Below are 14,563 nucleotides of genomic sequence, written 5' to 3' on the forward strand. Positions count from 1 at the left end.
TGTAACGAGAACCAATAAGCCCATCATCACCACGCCTTGCCTGAGTTGGAACCAACTCCTGAAGCTGCGTAGATCTCCGGGCTGTACCTTCAAATCTGATATCGAGATTGCAAATGCAATGCCGCTCCGCGACAGGGCCTATGGCGCTATGAGTATATTGTTATAAACATGCTCTTCCTCCATGCTATGCTGGTCTGGTAGTGATATGGCGAAGCTGGACTCGCTGGCCAGCCTGGGTCGGCAACTAGGCCCAATCCCTCCAATAGAAGACATTTATGTAACAATAAAGGCTGCCTTCCTTCCCGACGTGAACGACCAGGAAACCAATCCTTTCCTCCCTCCATAGTCCCGGTTTTAGATTCTCAGTTGGTATTTGGCCTGCAGCCACTCCTACGGTGCTGTTGCCTTTTTTACCAGGTCTGCTAAAACATCCTCGAACACTATGTAGTGTTTCTCGATCTTCTTGGCCCGATATTTCGACTCGTCGCCGGGCAGGTATTCAAGATCGTCATCGTCATCGGCGATTTCACCAATCTTGGCCCATTCGGACAGGTGGACCCCCTCTCGGTGTCTCTGGAAGTTGTCGTTATAGCACTGAGGAGAACAGAAGACTGACTCAACCTTGAAAGCCTCAACGCATTCTCGGCACAGAACAGTGATACGGTTGTCTCCATCCATATCCACGTCTTCCTTTTGTAAGTCTGTGCAGTGCTCTCCCGAGGCGCACTCATGTGCCTCGTTCCAGTGCGTTTCCTGTCCATCTTGTGAGTAATAGAAGATTGCTAGGGAATGAGATACGTACTTCTCCTTTTACGCTACACTCTTCGGCTGGGCAGAAGAATGTTGCTTCCTTTCGGATCGAGTAGTTTTCCGCAAGCACGTCACATAGTGGACATGACGTGTAGTCGCCCGGAATCGTCTGTGAGCAGGCCTGACATACTTCCGAGACGTCTTCGACTGCAGCGGCGCTCAAGGCTTCCTGCTTAAGTTTTGCCTTCTTGGCCTTGTCCACTTCGTGAGCCGCTTTGGCCCTACGTAGTTCCTCTAGTTTCTTCTGAAGAGCCTGTTTCTGTTCCTGGTTTCCTTTGCTGGCCTGGCGATCGCGAAGCATTTCACGGATAACGTCCGCGATGGGGGTGCTATTACGAACCATCTCAATATACTTCTGTGACTTGGCAGTACCCTCAGTATCGTTTCCGGGTTGAAAGAAAATATCAACATAAGCCTCAGCTCTCGATTGAGGAGACTTGGAAGTCTTCAGTCGTTCCAGCAAATCATCGAGGGATTTCTGGTTACCGCTCACATCCTCGCCTAGGGCATTTCTGAATTCCGGAACAAGCTCCTCAACGGGTATGCTGCGGTCGTTCAGCTTTTGTTGCAGAGCCTTGGCCTCGGCTGGTGACTTGACGGCCGACTGGAAGCTCAGATTCTTGGCTTTGTCACGGAACCATTCTCGCTTCTCGTCAGATATCCTCTGCTCAATAGTCTTGAGGTCTGTTTTGTACTCGTGGGCTTGAGTGAACAAAGTGTCGAGATCCTGAAGAAATAAGCGCCTGCCCGAGAACCATTCCTTGGTGGCCGAGTTGAGATAGCGATCGCGCATCCTGTTCAGGAGCCTCGGCCAACACTCGGTGCATTCAGCGACATGTAGCTTGTTATGGTCCGCCACACACGCTACATGTATTGCTGTAACATCTTCTGCACATGACTGCCTCTCCTTCTCTTGGGTGAGAACCTCATCCCAGGGCTCCAACATGCTGATTGGGAGTATGCTAAACTCGATTGAACACCCAGCTCAATGTTTGAGAGGCGAGACTGCCCTGGCAAACTTGTTGCAGTGCCAACCTTCGGTAGGCCGTGTTGCTCAATAAACTTGCTAGCTTCGGAGGGCTTTGAAGCAAGCCAACGCTCAACGGGGCCACCACTCGATGGGCGTTATGTAAAAGATATTGAGTTAAGAGTAAGAGCACCGAGAGGTTATCGTGCTTATACTTAACTGATAAGTAGAGATGGACATCAATTGAAAGCGGTTGTCTTGAGCTTGAGACCAGGTAGTTTGGTCTGCTAAGAAGGTTGGGATAGGGTCCAAGCTTGCGCCACACATGACCTCTAGCCACAGCAGCTTTCACGTAAAGGGAGCAGCAACCAAGAAGAACGAACCAACAACTTACAGTCCGTCGCATCCAGGACATCGCAAGAACTGATATTCTGCAGACAACATGGTAAGTGTCTCGTGTTCCCATCCCAGTCGTCCTGCGATAATTCTCTATCATGATATCATGTTTCAGCATATTCTATGCAGCCGTTTCCCCGTCTTGTCGCATCGCAAACTAACAAACCGTGTCTCGTCCCATTCTAGGCCGACAAACTTCGCACCCAGCAAGAGCTGGAGCGCCTGCAGGCCAAGTACGTCGGTACGGGCCACCCGGACACGACCTCGTGGGAATGGCGGACCAACATCGTGCGCGACACGTACAGCTCCATCGTCGGCCACCCGTCGCAGCTCGCCTACATGAGCCTGGCGCTCAACGAGCCCTCGGCCAAGCTCCGCGCCCAGCTCCTCCGCAAGATGGTCCAGCCATGCGGTCCGCCGCCTCCCCGCGAGGACCAAGAGATGTACATGGCGCCGCCGACGCCGCGAGCGCAGGAATGAGGAGGGAGCTCTTCTTGATGAAACGGATAGGATGAATAGCCCAAAGTCATGTTGGATGAATGGCTTAGCGCGAGCAACGATTATTACTACACCAATGCGGTCGTCCCCGCTGGATACAGAAGGAAGCTACACGGCAGGCGCTTACAGCGAGTAAATTGATCCGCAGCGACAGCAGCCGGATTGCGTTGCCCTGTTCAACTGCTTTGGTTACATACGAGGAGAAAGCGACGCTACTGGGGATGAAGAGGGTACGGGCACCTCCACGGCAAAATAAGCTTGTATTTGCGTTTGGCTTGAAGGAATTACGAGTGTCACATGTGGAAGAAGACAACAGTGGAAAGAAAAGGAAGTAATCGCTGTGAGGACAGCTATGTCCTGTAATAGCAGCCATGTTCTCCGGCGGGTATAAATATAACACATCAACCATTGTGTTCCTATTCCTGTAACGCCGTCCAGAAAGTCCATTCCAACGCCAAACATGATATCGCTAGTCGCAAGAAATTGCGACGTTGATATGGAAACAGTATACCCGTATAATTATGCACCACCTGCATCGTCAGCTTGTTGCTGCAGCCCAAGACTTCTGTCAAGCTTCTTCTCGAAATCGTCGGGTTTTTCTGGTCCCCAAACCGTTCTGATGAAGCCAGCAACGCTCTCCGGGGAAATTCAACCTGGCCTCTTGAGCCCACGTACCATGTCACGGTATCCTCCTCGCCGTGGTCCGACTTCTCCACCACCTTGTCGAGGTAGCCTTGACGCACAAGCTTGGCAAGGACATTGTCCGTCTTGTCCATGGGCAGGTTCTGGGAGGCGTTCATGCGTGTGAGCTGACGCTTCAGCTTCATGTCGCTCATTTCACCGCCGGCGAGGTGAATGATGGTTATCACAAACGAGTAGAAGCCAACATATTCGGCCTCTTCGCGGGCGCTCGGCGCTCGGGACGGTGCAATGATTTCCGGTGTCTTATACTGTGCTGGTATGGTCGAGACCAGGACATATTGTCTCGATGAAGTCGCACCGGTGGCTTTCCTAGCTGTAGCTTCTGCTCAGAGTAGAGCAGTCAGCTTCTATCTGGCGTCGAACAGTCTGGGGGCAATTGATGCGATGGGGCACTTACTCTGCTTCTCCTTAAGTGTGCGCTTCTCTTTAACTGGTAGTTCTTCCATCTCCATGCCAAATACTTGACGCAATTGGAGCTGAGCTCCGTCGAAAATGCTCTTGAAGGATCTCAAGTTGCTGCCCAGGACCTTTTCTCTTATACCGTCCCTCTTAATTGGTATTCTAACGTGCTCGCATGCTAGAGCGTAGCGCACTAGCTTCTTGGTGAGCTGGGCTTCGTCGCCGCCGCCTCCCATGCTGACATCGCCGTCTTCATCTTGACTCGAAGCTTCTTCGGCGTCGGACTCGATTTGGCGACGAGATCGTCGCCGGGGCTCGTCATCCTCGTCGCGACGGCGTCGCTGGGTTTGCGTCGGCATTGTAAGTCGAGCGCCTCTTGGGTGGAAACAATCAAGGTGATTTGGTAGAGCTGCTCGATGGTGCAGAAGTAAGACTGGTGACTGAAGATACACCTAACATGACTTCCCAAGAAGACTCGGGCGTAACTTACGACGTGTGCGTAAATTATGCGCAAGTATCGAGTCCTTTACACGTCGGGTACTACGGAGTACTATCAATCCCATTGGCGTGGAGGGGCAGCAACCGCGTTGCGCGTTCTACTGTCGGGTTCTTAATCGAGAAACCCTGGTCGCAGCCCCACAGCTTTTCTTATCGCTCCACCTTATCGTATAGCTTCAGCAAAAAGTCTCTGCGCATTTTGACTCTTCATGGGCAGAGGTCTTATAGACTTGGAACTAGTCAGGAGCGTTGTTGAATGCATTCCTATTTCTTTATACTCGATTATGTTCCTTAGTTGGTCTTCATGATATCACGAAACGTCTCCAGGGGTGCGATTTGCCTGGGGTGCCGGCTACGGCTTCTCAGTCAAACCACCCGACCTCGATATCCCCATGCCATAACACAATATACTGCTGCTACTGACTCAAGCCGGAGACACTTTCAAAGATGGAGCAAAAGCGGCAAGCTTCTACACCGGCCAGACAGGCATGACCAGACTCATAACGGGAAACGCGAAAGCCCCAACGAAACCGAGCTTGCGACCAGCACCCGGAACAAATCATTCTACAAGTCCGACTTCTTTACGACGTATGATCCGGGCAATGACTCCAATAATTATGATTCGAGACGGGAGTCGGAGGGAGGCCCCTTCACTTTCAAGCAGGTGAATATCAAGAAGAGACACAAGTCTCGCAACAGGCTGCTTAAAGAAGCATCGGAGAGTCTCGGCTCGGATATGCTAGGCAAGCCGGCTTATGCTATTGTCATGAAAGATTTGGGTCTATACAAGAAGACGCGTCGCGAAGGGGTCGAAAACACTGCCACTTCCCAAGAAGAGTCATCGCAGCATGAGATTAAAGCCTTGCTCGAGAACCAGGGTGAACCTGTTACTCCCGAGGAGGTTCGTGCTAATATCGATGGCCTCTGCCCAGAGTCGGAGACCTACCTTCCCGAGAAAGAGTTCCGCAGGATACAACACGAGCTCACCGAAGGCTTCCTGAAGGCCCAGCTTGCCGACTACATCGACAGCTTCAAGGCCGCATTAGAAGAAGCAACAGAGGCCGAGGCCGAAACAGAAGAAGTATCAGAGGACCAAGCTGACGAAATCGAGGCCGAGACAGAAGAAATATCAGAGAACAAACACAAAGAAACAGAGCTCCAGAGCCAGGCTACAGAAGTTCAAGACGACACGGGAGTTCAAGACGACACGGGGGTTCAAGACCACACAGGCTCGGAAGAAGCCAGCCCTCAGGGTAAGGAGGAGTTCACCGCGCCCGCTCCGACATACCCCTGGATTAGCGGAATATCACCCTGGGTGCGACTCAACTCGGAAGAGGTGGCCGCTGGTGGCCTGCCAGAGGATGCGGATCGACACCTACACGGCTATGTCTCGGAAAAGGCCTCCGGCAAAGAAAAGCTTGCTGTGCGCATCATGCGTGAGTGCTGGGGCCTGCATATCGAGGAACTCATGGGAGGGTTGGGCGAGGTAGAAGTCAAAGTGCGCAAGCTTGAGCTCACGATTCTCACGCGAGGAACGCAACGTTTCCTCAAGCTCCTCAGTGATAGATTCCTCGACCGCGGCGAGAGCATGGAGATCTTCAAAAGCAGGAACACGATCCGCTTCGTCTCCACCCGGCCCAAAGCCGAGACATTGATACATGAGCTGGATACAATTCTCCGGAATATCAGGACGCGCCACTTCCCGGTCATTCTAGTCGCTGGTCAGTACGATGTGCTCGATCCGCTCTTACTCGAGGAGGTCGGTCGTATATCCAATACGTATGTCAAACAGAGTCACAGTACGAAAAGGGTAAGTTCCAGTAGATCCTATTCTTTTGACCATGTAAACTAAACCTCATATTCTAGATAAGTATAACTTGGATTGAATCCAGAGGCCCCAAGGAGTCAGAGTATGACGTGGAGGACCTGCGGCACGTGGTGATTCGTCTTCTCTTGGCTGCCCTTAAACCAGAGGTCGCCCTGTGCAAGTTGTATGAGCCAAAACAGGAATTTCCCACGGGCAGCTTCCTAGTTGACGAGTATAACCGCGAGAAATGGAGCTGGAAGGATAAAATGGGCAGATGGGCTCGGTACATAAACCCACCTGGAACGCAGGATGTTGCGCCTCACTTGTCTGATGAACAAGACCCTCTCCCTGATCCACCCGTACAGCTCTTACTCACTGAATCGCCGGTACCACTCCCCGAACAAGACGATACTGCACTGCAAACCACGCGTAGTGTACTTGGTCGAGGGTCATGGAAAGAATCACAGATAGCCGACCTAAAGAAGGCACAAATCGATGTGCAAACACCGTCAGAACGGTTCCCTCATCAACCGGTCCGTTGGTCTCCCGAGGTGCACACTACCACCTCGGCCACTTTTGGTCACGTTCTGCTGGACGCGATGGCCTTGCCGGCACAGGCGCTCATCCGGAGCTTGAGGGAACCAAGGCCCATAAATCTTCATACTCCCGCATCTTCTCGCCCATTGTTCTGCACCCTATGCAACTTGCCGCGCTCTATGGCGGGGAGCCGTTCTCGGTAGAGCATACCATCCTGCTCCGCTTCTCGCCCTCGCCCTCCACAAACCCGGCGTTCCCTGAACACCCCGGCCCGCCCCTCGAGCTCCGGCTCGCCTTGACCGACAGCGACCAGCCGGAAATCACCGGCGTGCATTCCGTGCGCGCCATCACCGAAACCCACTTCCACGACGTCATGCTCCCCTCGTCGCCCGTCGACGTCCGCGTGCAGCAGCAGCGCGTCGCCACGCTGCAGGGCCACCCCGACGACCTGGGCACCTGGCAGCCCCTCGAGACTTTCCTCAAACGCGCCCGCCTCGACATCGCTAACGGCAAGCTCGAGATGCCGTCGCAACAGCGGTTCCAGATCCCGGCGCGCCTCTTCTACAAATCCCACCCGCCCCCCATCTCGCCAACCCTGTCCGCCAAAGCGGCTCACAAGGAACAGAGAAAGCGCGATAGGCAGGAAAAAAGGCTCCAGAACCGCAACCCCGTCAAGAAGAACGAACCCATCAGCATCCCTACACTTTCATGGGCCTCGAGCTGCACCGCGCCGTCAGCGTGCCGTTCGAGGGCCACACCTTGACGTACACAAGCATCGAGGCCGGGCAGAGCGGTGGACGTCGGGCTGAGCTGGCGATTTCGCCTACTAGGCCATCTAACAACGTTTTTGCAGCTGAAACCAGCGAGGCGTTGAATCAACCGGAAGGGCAGGCACGCATGAGTGACTTCTTGAATCTCATGTACAAAACAGCTCGGACTGCACATCTCTGGTCTGGATTTTCTGGATGACGGAAATGCATTGAAAACAACAGGTTACTAGGCAAAGGAGCGAGGCAGAGGCAAGGGGACCAGCTGTATTATTATTATGTTGAGACATTGTATATCAGGGCATGGTGTGGTGGGCTGTACGAACGCTGTACGAACACTGTAGAAACCAATTTACGACTCTAGAATAAGTGATAAAACTCCACATCCTCCTCCTCTTAGTATAACGTATAGCAGCATTACGACAATAAGCTACTACACTACGGGATCCAAAAGAGTCACGTTGGTGATCAATGCATAGGTAAGCAGCTCATAGGCAAGCAGCTATACGGCCAACAACATCAATCTTGATTCCACAGCAAATAGAACTACTTCATATAATAGCAGAAAAGGCAATTAAGTTTCAGACCACTTGTCTATTGACTCTATTTTGGTACTACAAGCACACTATGGAGAAGTTTTGTCGTGAAAAAGTCCATAACCCTTCCCTTCATATCTTTGTTCCCCATAAGTCAAATCCCAGTGATCATCGCAAGAGGCAAGAAGATTCGTGACGTTAAGTCGTGTCGTGATGGAGCATTACAAGCTGAGCCTCAGAAGGCAGAGCCAACCACAAGGAGGAAGGAATTAAATGTGTTAATACATTTATTTCTTGCCAGCCTTAGCAGCAGACTTGGTGACCTTGCCGGAACCGGCAGCGGCCTTCTCAACGGACTTGATGACACCGACAGCGACGGTTTGACGCATGTCACGGACGGCGAAACGACCCAGAGGAGGGTAGTCGGTGAAAGCCTCAACGCACATGGGCTTGGAGGGAATCATCTTGACGATGGCGGCATCACCAGACTTGACGAACTTGGGGGAGTTCTCAACCGACTTACCAGTACGGCGGTCGATCTTCTCAAGAAGCTCAGAGAACTTGCAAGCAATGTGGGCAGTGTGGCAATCGAGGACGGGAGCGTAACCGGCACCGATCTGACCAGGGTGGTTGAGGACAATGACCTGGGCGTTGAAAGAAGCGGCACCCAGAGGGGGGTCGTTCTTGGAGTCACCGGCGACGTTGCCACGACGGATCTCCTTGACGGAGACGTTCTTGACGTTGAAACCAACGTTGTCACCGGGGAAACCCTCGGGAAGCTGCTGGTGGTGCATCTCGACAGACTTGACCTCAGTGGTGACGTTGGCGGGAGCGAAGGTGACGACCATACCGGGCTTCAGAGTACCGGTCTCGATACGGCCGACGGGCACAGTTCCAATACCACCGATCTTGTAGACATCCTGGAGGGGAAGACGGAGGGGCTTGTCGGTGGGACGCTGGGGAGAGTTGATAGCGTCGATAGCCTGGAACAGGGTCTTGCCGGTCTTCTTGCCGCCAGCCTTGGTCTCCTTCTCCCATCCCTTGTACCAGGGCATGTTGGTGGAGTCCTCCAGCATGTTGTCGCCGTGGAAACCGGAGATGGGGACGAAAGCGACCTCCTTGGGGTTGTAGCCAACCTTCTTGATGAAAGAGGAGGTCTCCTTGATGATCTCCTTGTAACGGGCCTCAGACCACTTGGTGGTGTCCATCTTGTTGATGGCGACAATGAGCTGCTTGACACCGAGGGTGAAAGCGAGCAGAGCGTGCTCACGAGTCTGGCCATCCTTGGAGATACCAGCCTCGAACTCACCAGTACCGGCGGCAATGATGAGAATAGCGCAGTCGGCCTGCGAGGTACCAGTGATCATGTTCTTGATGAAATCACGGTGACCGGGAGCGTCAATGACGGTGACATTGTACTCCTCAGTCTCGAACTTCCACAGAGCAATATCGATGGTGATACCACGCTCACGCTCGGCCTTGAGCTTGTCAAGAACCCACGCATACTTGAAGGAACCCTTGCCGAGTTCGGCGGCTTCCTATTACTGGTTGTCAACATTGATGTTGCAAATCCAATTGAGGACTTTTCGGATGTTGGGCCCGTGCTCGGGTCCGTGTCAAATTTTGAAGTGAAAGTGGAGACACAGGGTTTAGTTGCCCCTCCACGATAAGAAAAATCTCAATGGAGGGGTCGACTCTGAGGGCGGGGTGAAGAGGGACAGCGACGTGTAGGCCAGCAGCGAATGATGATATGGGAATAGGCAAATGGGAAATGGTGGAGTAAAACTAACCTTCTCGAACTTCTCGATGGTACGCTTGTCGATACCTCCGCACTTGTAGATCAAGTGACCGGTGGTGGTAGACTTGCCGGAATCGACGTGTCCGATGACGACGATGTTGATATGAGCCTTCTCCTTACTGTGTGGCGATGAGGTTAGTGACCATATCATAGAGTCAAATGGCTTCTCGGTGTTGCTTACCCCATGATGGCGGTGTTGGATGATTCTCGAGAAGTGGTTTGTTGTTATTTATGCGTTGTCTGGATGCTGCGAAGGGAGTCGAGTTAGTTGAGTTGAAGACAAGATTGTGGTAATGACTCCTCAAATTGATTTGTTGATGGGAGGAAGATGGAAGGCAGAAGGTGCTTACCTTTAGATGCACAGGTTGTGATGCTTGATCAACGGTAATGTGCGACGAAGAATCGAAGGGGAGAAATTGACAAGAGCTTGAGGGAAGGGTTCTGCTTATGAAGTGTTTCTGAGAGATCGAAGCGGGGTTGCATCAGTGTGTGGCCTTGGGCAGTCAATTTTTTTCCTCTCTCTTCTCAGGTTGGCCCGCACACAGCTGGAATTGTGAAAATTCCCCTCAGCCCCTCCTTCTGAAAATTGTTTTTTTTTAAGACAGACCCACTTAGATCAGCAAGGATACCTCCCTTGGCTGCTTGGTTGCTTCCCTAGCCGCCGCCCAAGGGCCAGGTCTCAGTACTTTCTGATTGGTGATTTCTACGTAGTAAAAACAAGTACCGCACCGCCACCTAGGTCTGGATCCGTGCCACAAATGGAAGGGGAGCCAGGTACGGAGTACTTTAGGCAGCTTAACTTGATACACGAAAAAGCTCCTACTCTACCAAACATTTGCCATATCGCCTTGTGCCGGCCTGAGTCACCGGTTTGCACATTGTGTTGCGGCCCAAACCCTTGCCCACCCAAAAATTTCGGTTTTCCCCTCCATAGCCCACTCGACGTCATCTAAGGCAAGGCCTATCCGCAGCTTCAGTAGTAACCCATTATTTGAAATATGCACACACACAATGGATGAAGTCAAGGATATTTGCAACTGATATGTAGATACATGGTAGCTATGTGCGAGAGAGTCGTATCAGACTGGATTCTGACTTTCCCATCTACCAGTCCTGCCACGTACCTCATTGATCGGCGTTAAACGATTTTTCTCTCTCTCGTCTGATCACCCCTCAATCAAGTGGCCACAGCCTTGCAGGAAATAGGCCAAACACGACTAGTTGCCAATTTCTCTCTCCACCCCACTTCCTAAGGTTGGCATTGCGACAGGCACATTGCATGTCTTAGAATTTACCCAATGTACACTTCTTTTCCCCGAAGAGTGTAGTAAACTATTCAAGAGCGTTATCATCTTGACGTGATGTATGTACGCAGACAAGCAATAATGCAAAGGACTGATTCGTCATCATATGTATTAAGATTGATTGACACCCCGGCGAGATTTGGAGGCCGTGGAGTGATTGAATGTTCGGTGATATCACTTGCTGGTCTAAAGGCTTGCGCCACAGTCAGTGATGTCCAAACATTCGGTCAGTCCCTCGAGGCGCCCATCGATAGGTATGCGCTACATACATCCTACGTACTTAGGGGAATACATTATGCTGCCCTGCCCGCAAGGTTGGCGCTTGTGCTTGCCGCTCTGTGGGCCAGCCCATAGAACCCCTCACCTTGCCATGATACGGCGAAGTAAACATGTGTACCGCTGGGAAACGAATTTCCCCCAGCAGTAAATTGCCCAAAGTGGCTCAGAGACGGGTGAGATTGGTTGAAAATGTTTGTTCTCCTAGCAACCAAGACGTGCGTTACCGTGTCGAGAACCGGAGTCCTGGGACTCCTGCCGACATGCCACCAACCACATTGTGCACGCGTACCTCAAGCCGTCGCTAGGTAGGCCCATGAGATGGGTAATTTTCCCAGCTGCTGCGCTCGTGAATGCATCGGGCCGGCTTATCGTCTCCACACCCCGTGACCCAGTACGGAATCGTTGCTAGGGGCTCGAGGTGGGCATCAAGTCCAGCAGCCTGGCAGCATGACCTGACAAAGGATGAACAAGGGAAACTCCCAAATTGGCTCCCAAATTGGGAAAGACCCATCATCCATGCCAAACGTAACATCAAGGAGCAAGCATCTGGTTCGGTAGGACGGCTATCAGCTAACCCCCCACGCCAATGCGCATGTTAAGACGGTGATGAGCTGGATCATCGACGACATTCTCCGTCCATTGCAGACGGCAATTGATGCCTTGAAGCGGCACGTAGCTGGCCGGAATCCCCTTCACGTGGCTTTTCTTCACGTTGATAGCGTCGATCAAAGGCAGGAAGTCAGGAACTCTGGGTTCTTCCTACTTCTGTAAGGGTTTAGAGGGCAGAATACGGTCTGAATCACAGGGGACGGCCAGTGACATCTGCAGGGCTTCTATTTTCTTGTTAGGAATTGATGAGACTCGCCCTTTGCCCATACATTCACTAGGTAGAGTGGCTGTTAAGTCACCCTGTAAGCTTCTGTGCCCGGGTGAAGTTCTGCTCTGTCTTGCTGGCGAGAACCAACTGCAACCATGCACATGGCTGGTTCGCGGTCACTAGGATGACATGTATGTTACAGTTGTGAAGAACTAGTTGAGCTCTTCTTCAGAATTTGCCTTATCATGACATGGGATCTGTTGACATGGATTGTCAAACATGGTTTCCGACGTATGGATCCTGCGAAATGGCAAGACTCGACTGGTCTTGCGGCCGTACCCTGCCATCTCGGTACTGCATCGTATGTGAACGGCGCGAACTAGATATCAATCAGGCTAAGAAATTACAACGGCATCCAGGGTATCCTGTCACAACACATCCGCATGAAATTGCTCGCTCTCAGGGCTCCGACCACTTGTGCCAGAGTAGCAGATCCCGAACGGTAGTAGAGTACCTTACCATCAAGTATAAAAGCTGTGCATTATATACGTGGCGGACATTAACCGAGTATGGCCACTCTCGCGCTATCATGGATAGACTCATTCCTCTGAAGGGATTTGTCCGGCGTCGGTGATATTCCACGCTCTACGAGCAACGGCTGCGTAGCGATCTGGCAGTGAAAGATACTCTGTATATCGTCTAGATTCTACGTACACGGATGCATATGCTGTTCGTTATTGGCTGTGGGACCTGTCGACTACAGTAACTGTGTCAATCTGGAGTAGGAGAACTCGCTGTTGGCTCTCGCTTCTTGCTTCCTGTCGGTTATATCGTACAATACACTGCTGTCTCTCCTGTTCCTGCTCGAAAGTAAGGGAGCCTGCAGGATGTAAGAGGCGTCTCGGACTATAGTCGCTGTGAATTCTGCGAGAAAACGTTGGTCAAGACGCGATTTATACCACAGAACACGAGAGGAGTCACGTCCCTTGCTTTTGATGGGAGTTTGGCCGCCACGAGAGCACGCGTTGAACATGTTGCAGCTTTCCATTCCACTGTCACATGCGTAGTTCATGTTGGAGGCTACACATTGGCTCTCTTTGATCGGCGTACTTCCAATATCGCTGCTAATCTGTCGTCAAGACTGCCGCCACTGTTGAAGGCGGAGCAGGCCACTAGATAGTAGCAACTTGCTCTGGGCTCGGCTTCAGAATTTATAATATTCCCCTGGTGGCATGTGTTTCTGGTCGATAGCATTACATTCCTGCAGAAAGAAAAGGGTTTCAGTGATAGTCATCAGACACGATACTGAACTGGGGTCGATTTCCACGTATGCTCGTCATGTTAGAAGCAAGGTAAGATAAACCTCAGTACTTTTTCCATAATGTGCTTCTTGGCCTACCTCCTTGGGAGAGGCTGGGCCACAGTGACCTTGTGGTTGGGGAGCTCTGACTTACCTGCGATATTGAGATATGAGCATAGATCGATGGATGGTACCATATTCAAAGCAAGTCTGTTTCGCCGGCCAAGTAAATCATTTTGGCGCAGTTGAAATGGAATAGACAGGCATTTAACTTGGATTATACCCTGTGAGCCCTTTGAAGTATCTTGATTTGTGTGATCTTTAAAGAAATTCCGTTCTATTCCCGTATAAGATGCTCTTCACCTTTCCATCATCTGGGACCTGGTTATGGAAATTACCGTTGAGTTAACCACAGAACAAGTACAGCCAGCTTGACTACACGCCCCCTTTGACTTGATCCCGCCAACTGGACTACTATACTAGCCACTCTGATCACGGTCTAGCTGCCCATTATTCCCGTTTATAATATAACGAGTTAAGAAAAGGGGCCCTCGGTAGCTTTTCCTCCTACCGAGTACAAAGCTTGAGAATGCTTAGATTAGCGGGAGTTGCTTTCCATACTCCGTACCATACTTGATTAACTACATCATCAATTATGTCACTCAACCTGACATTGCCACCACGTCTTCCGTCCTTACAATTGGCTGGACGATGTGCTGTGGCATGACAATTGATATATATCGGGGCTCCAGTCACTCTCTTGATCGTTGTTCTTTCTCAAAGGAAGGCTAAGGGATTTTGCAAAGCACACCAACACATAACATCTTATCGCCGCCACCCGCATTGTAATGCATTGGGGATGTTGAATTTCTCACTTTCTAGACTGGAAAGCCCAAAACAAAACTTCCAATAGCTTTGGTTTGTTCAATGTGTACTGCTTATTTTCCCACGAGACGAAATGAACACAGGTTCCTCCCCTGGTTGATCACAATCTACTTTACGGAACACCTGTGGTCATGATGCTCAATCTCCAGCTCTGCTCACTACAGATCTTGAGTACTCAAATATGTACGGTAAAATGTGATATCCATTGTCTATTGCTAACTTCCCTTTCCCCCCTAACTTCGATTTGATGCCAGGTCTGCACA

The 14,563-nt window shown here is 51.3% G+C and overlaps 5 protein-coding genes across 5 annotated transcripts; 2 read left to right on the forward strand and 3 right to left on the reverse strand.

Moving 5' to 3' along the window:
* Positions 1–390: 390 nt before the first annotated feature.
* PG994_004758 (uncharacterized protein) lies at positions 391–1,603 on the reverse strand (the record flags this gene model as incomplete). The annotated part of the gene is made up of 2 exons (XM_066856167.1): positions 391–753; positions 803–1,603. 2 exons carry the CDS (start codon positions 1,601–1,603, stop codon positions 391–393), a joined length of 1,164 nt encoding a protein of 387 aa, XP_066718334.1.
* A 616-nt stretch (positions 1,604–2,219) lies between these two features.
* Positions 2,220–2,653, forward strand: PG994_004759 (uncharacterized protein; the record flags this gene model as incomplete). Its single annotated transcript, XM_066856168.1, has 2 exons — positions 2,220–2,222; positions 2,360–2,653. The coding sequence occupies 2 exons, from the start codon at positions 2,220–2,222 to the stop codon at positions 2,651–2,653; spliced, it is 297 nt and encodes a 98-aa protein (XP_066718335.1).
* Positions 2,654–3,190: 537 nt separating this feature from the next.
* Positions 3,191–4,131, reverse strand: PG994_004760 (MAGE family protein; the record flags this gene model as incomplete). The annotated part of the gene is made up of 3 exons (XM_066856169.1): positions 3,191–3,305; positions 3,347–3,695; positions 3,771–4,131. The coding sequence occupies 3 exons, from the start codon at positions 4,129–4,131 to the stop codon at positions 3,191–3,193; spliced, it is 825 nt and encodes a 274-aa protein (XP_066718336.1).
* Positions 4,132–4,229: 98 nt separating this feature from the next.
* Positions 4,230–7,377, forward strand: PG994_004761 (uncharacterized protein; the record flags this gene model as incomplete). Its single annotated transcript, XM_066856170.1, has 4 exons — positions 4,230–4,267; positions 4,757–6,080; positions 6,137–6,463; positions 6,511–7,377. The coding sequence occupies 4 exons, from the start codon at positions 4,230–4,232 to the stop codon at positions 7,375–7,377; spliced, it is 2,556 nt and encodes an 851-aa protein (XP_066718337.1).
* An 827-nt stretch (positions 7,378–8,204) lies between these two features.
* Positions 8,205–9,901, reverse strand: PG994_004762 (translation elongation factor EF-1 alpha; the record flags this gene model as incomplete). The annotated part of the gene is made up of 3 exons (XM_066856171.1): positions 8,205–9,455; positions 9,708–9,834; positions 9,897–9,901. The coding sequence occupies 3 exons, from the start codon at positions 9,899–9,901 to the stop codon at positions 8,205–8,207; spliced, it is 1,383 nt and encodes a 460-aa protein (XP_066718338.1).
* Between the last annotated feature and the right edge of the window lie 4,662 nt (positions 9,902–14,563).

The sequence above is a fragment of the Apiospora phragmitis genome, assembly GCF_038363925.1.
Source record: "Apiospora phragmitis strain CBS 135458 chromosome Unknown utg000005l:1.0-4161743.0:1.0-4166827.0, whole genome shotgun sequence".
In the NCBI taxonomy this organism is placed as follows: Eukaryota; Fungi; Ascomycota; class Sordariomycetes; order Amphisphaeriales; family Apiosporaceae; genus Apiospora; species Apiospora phragmitis.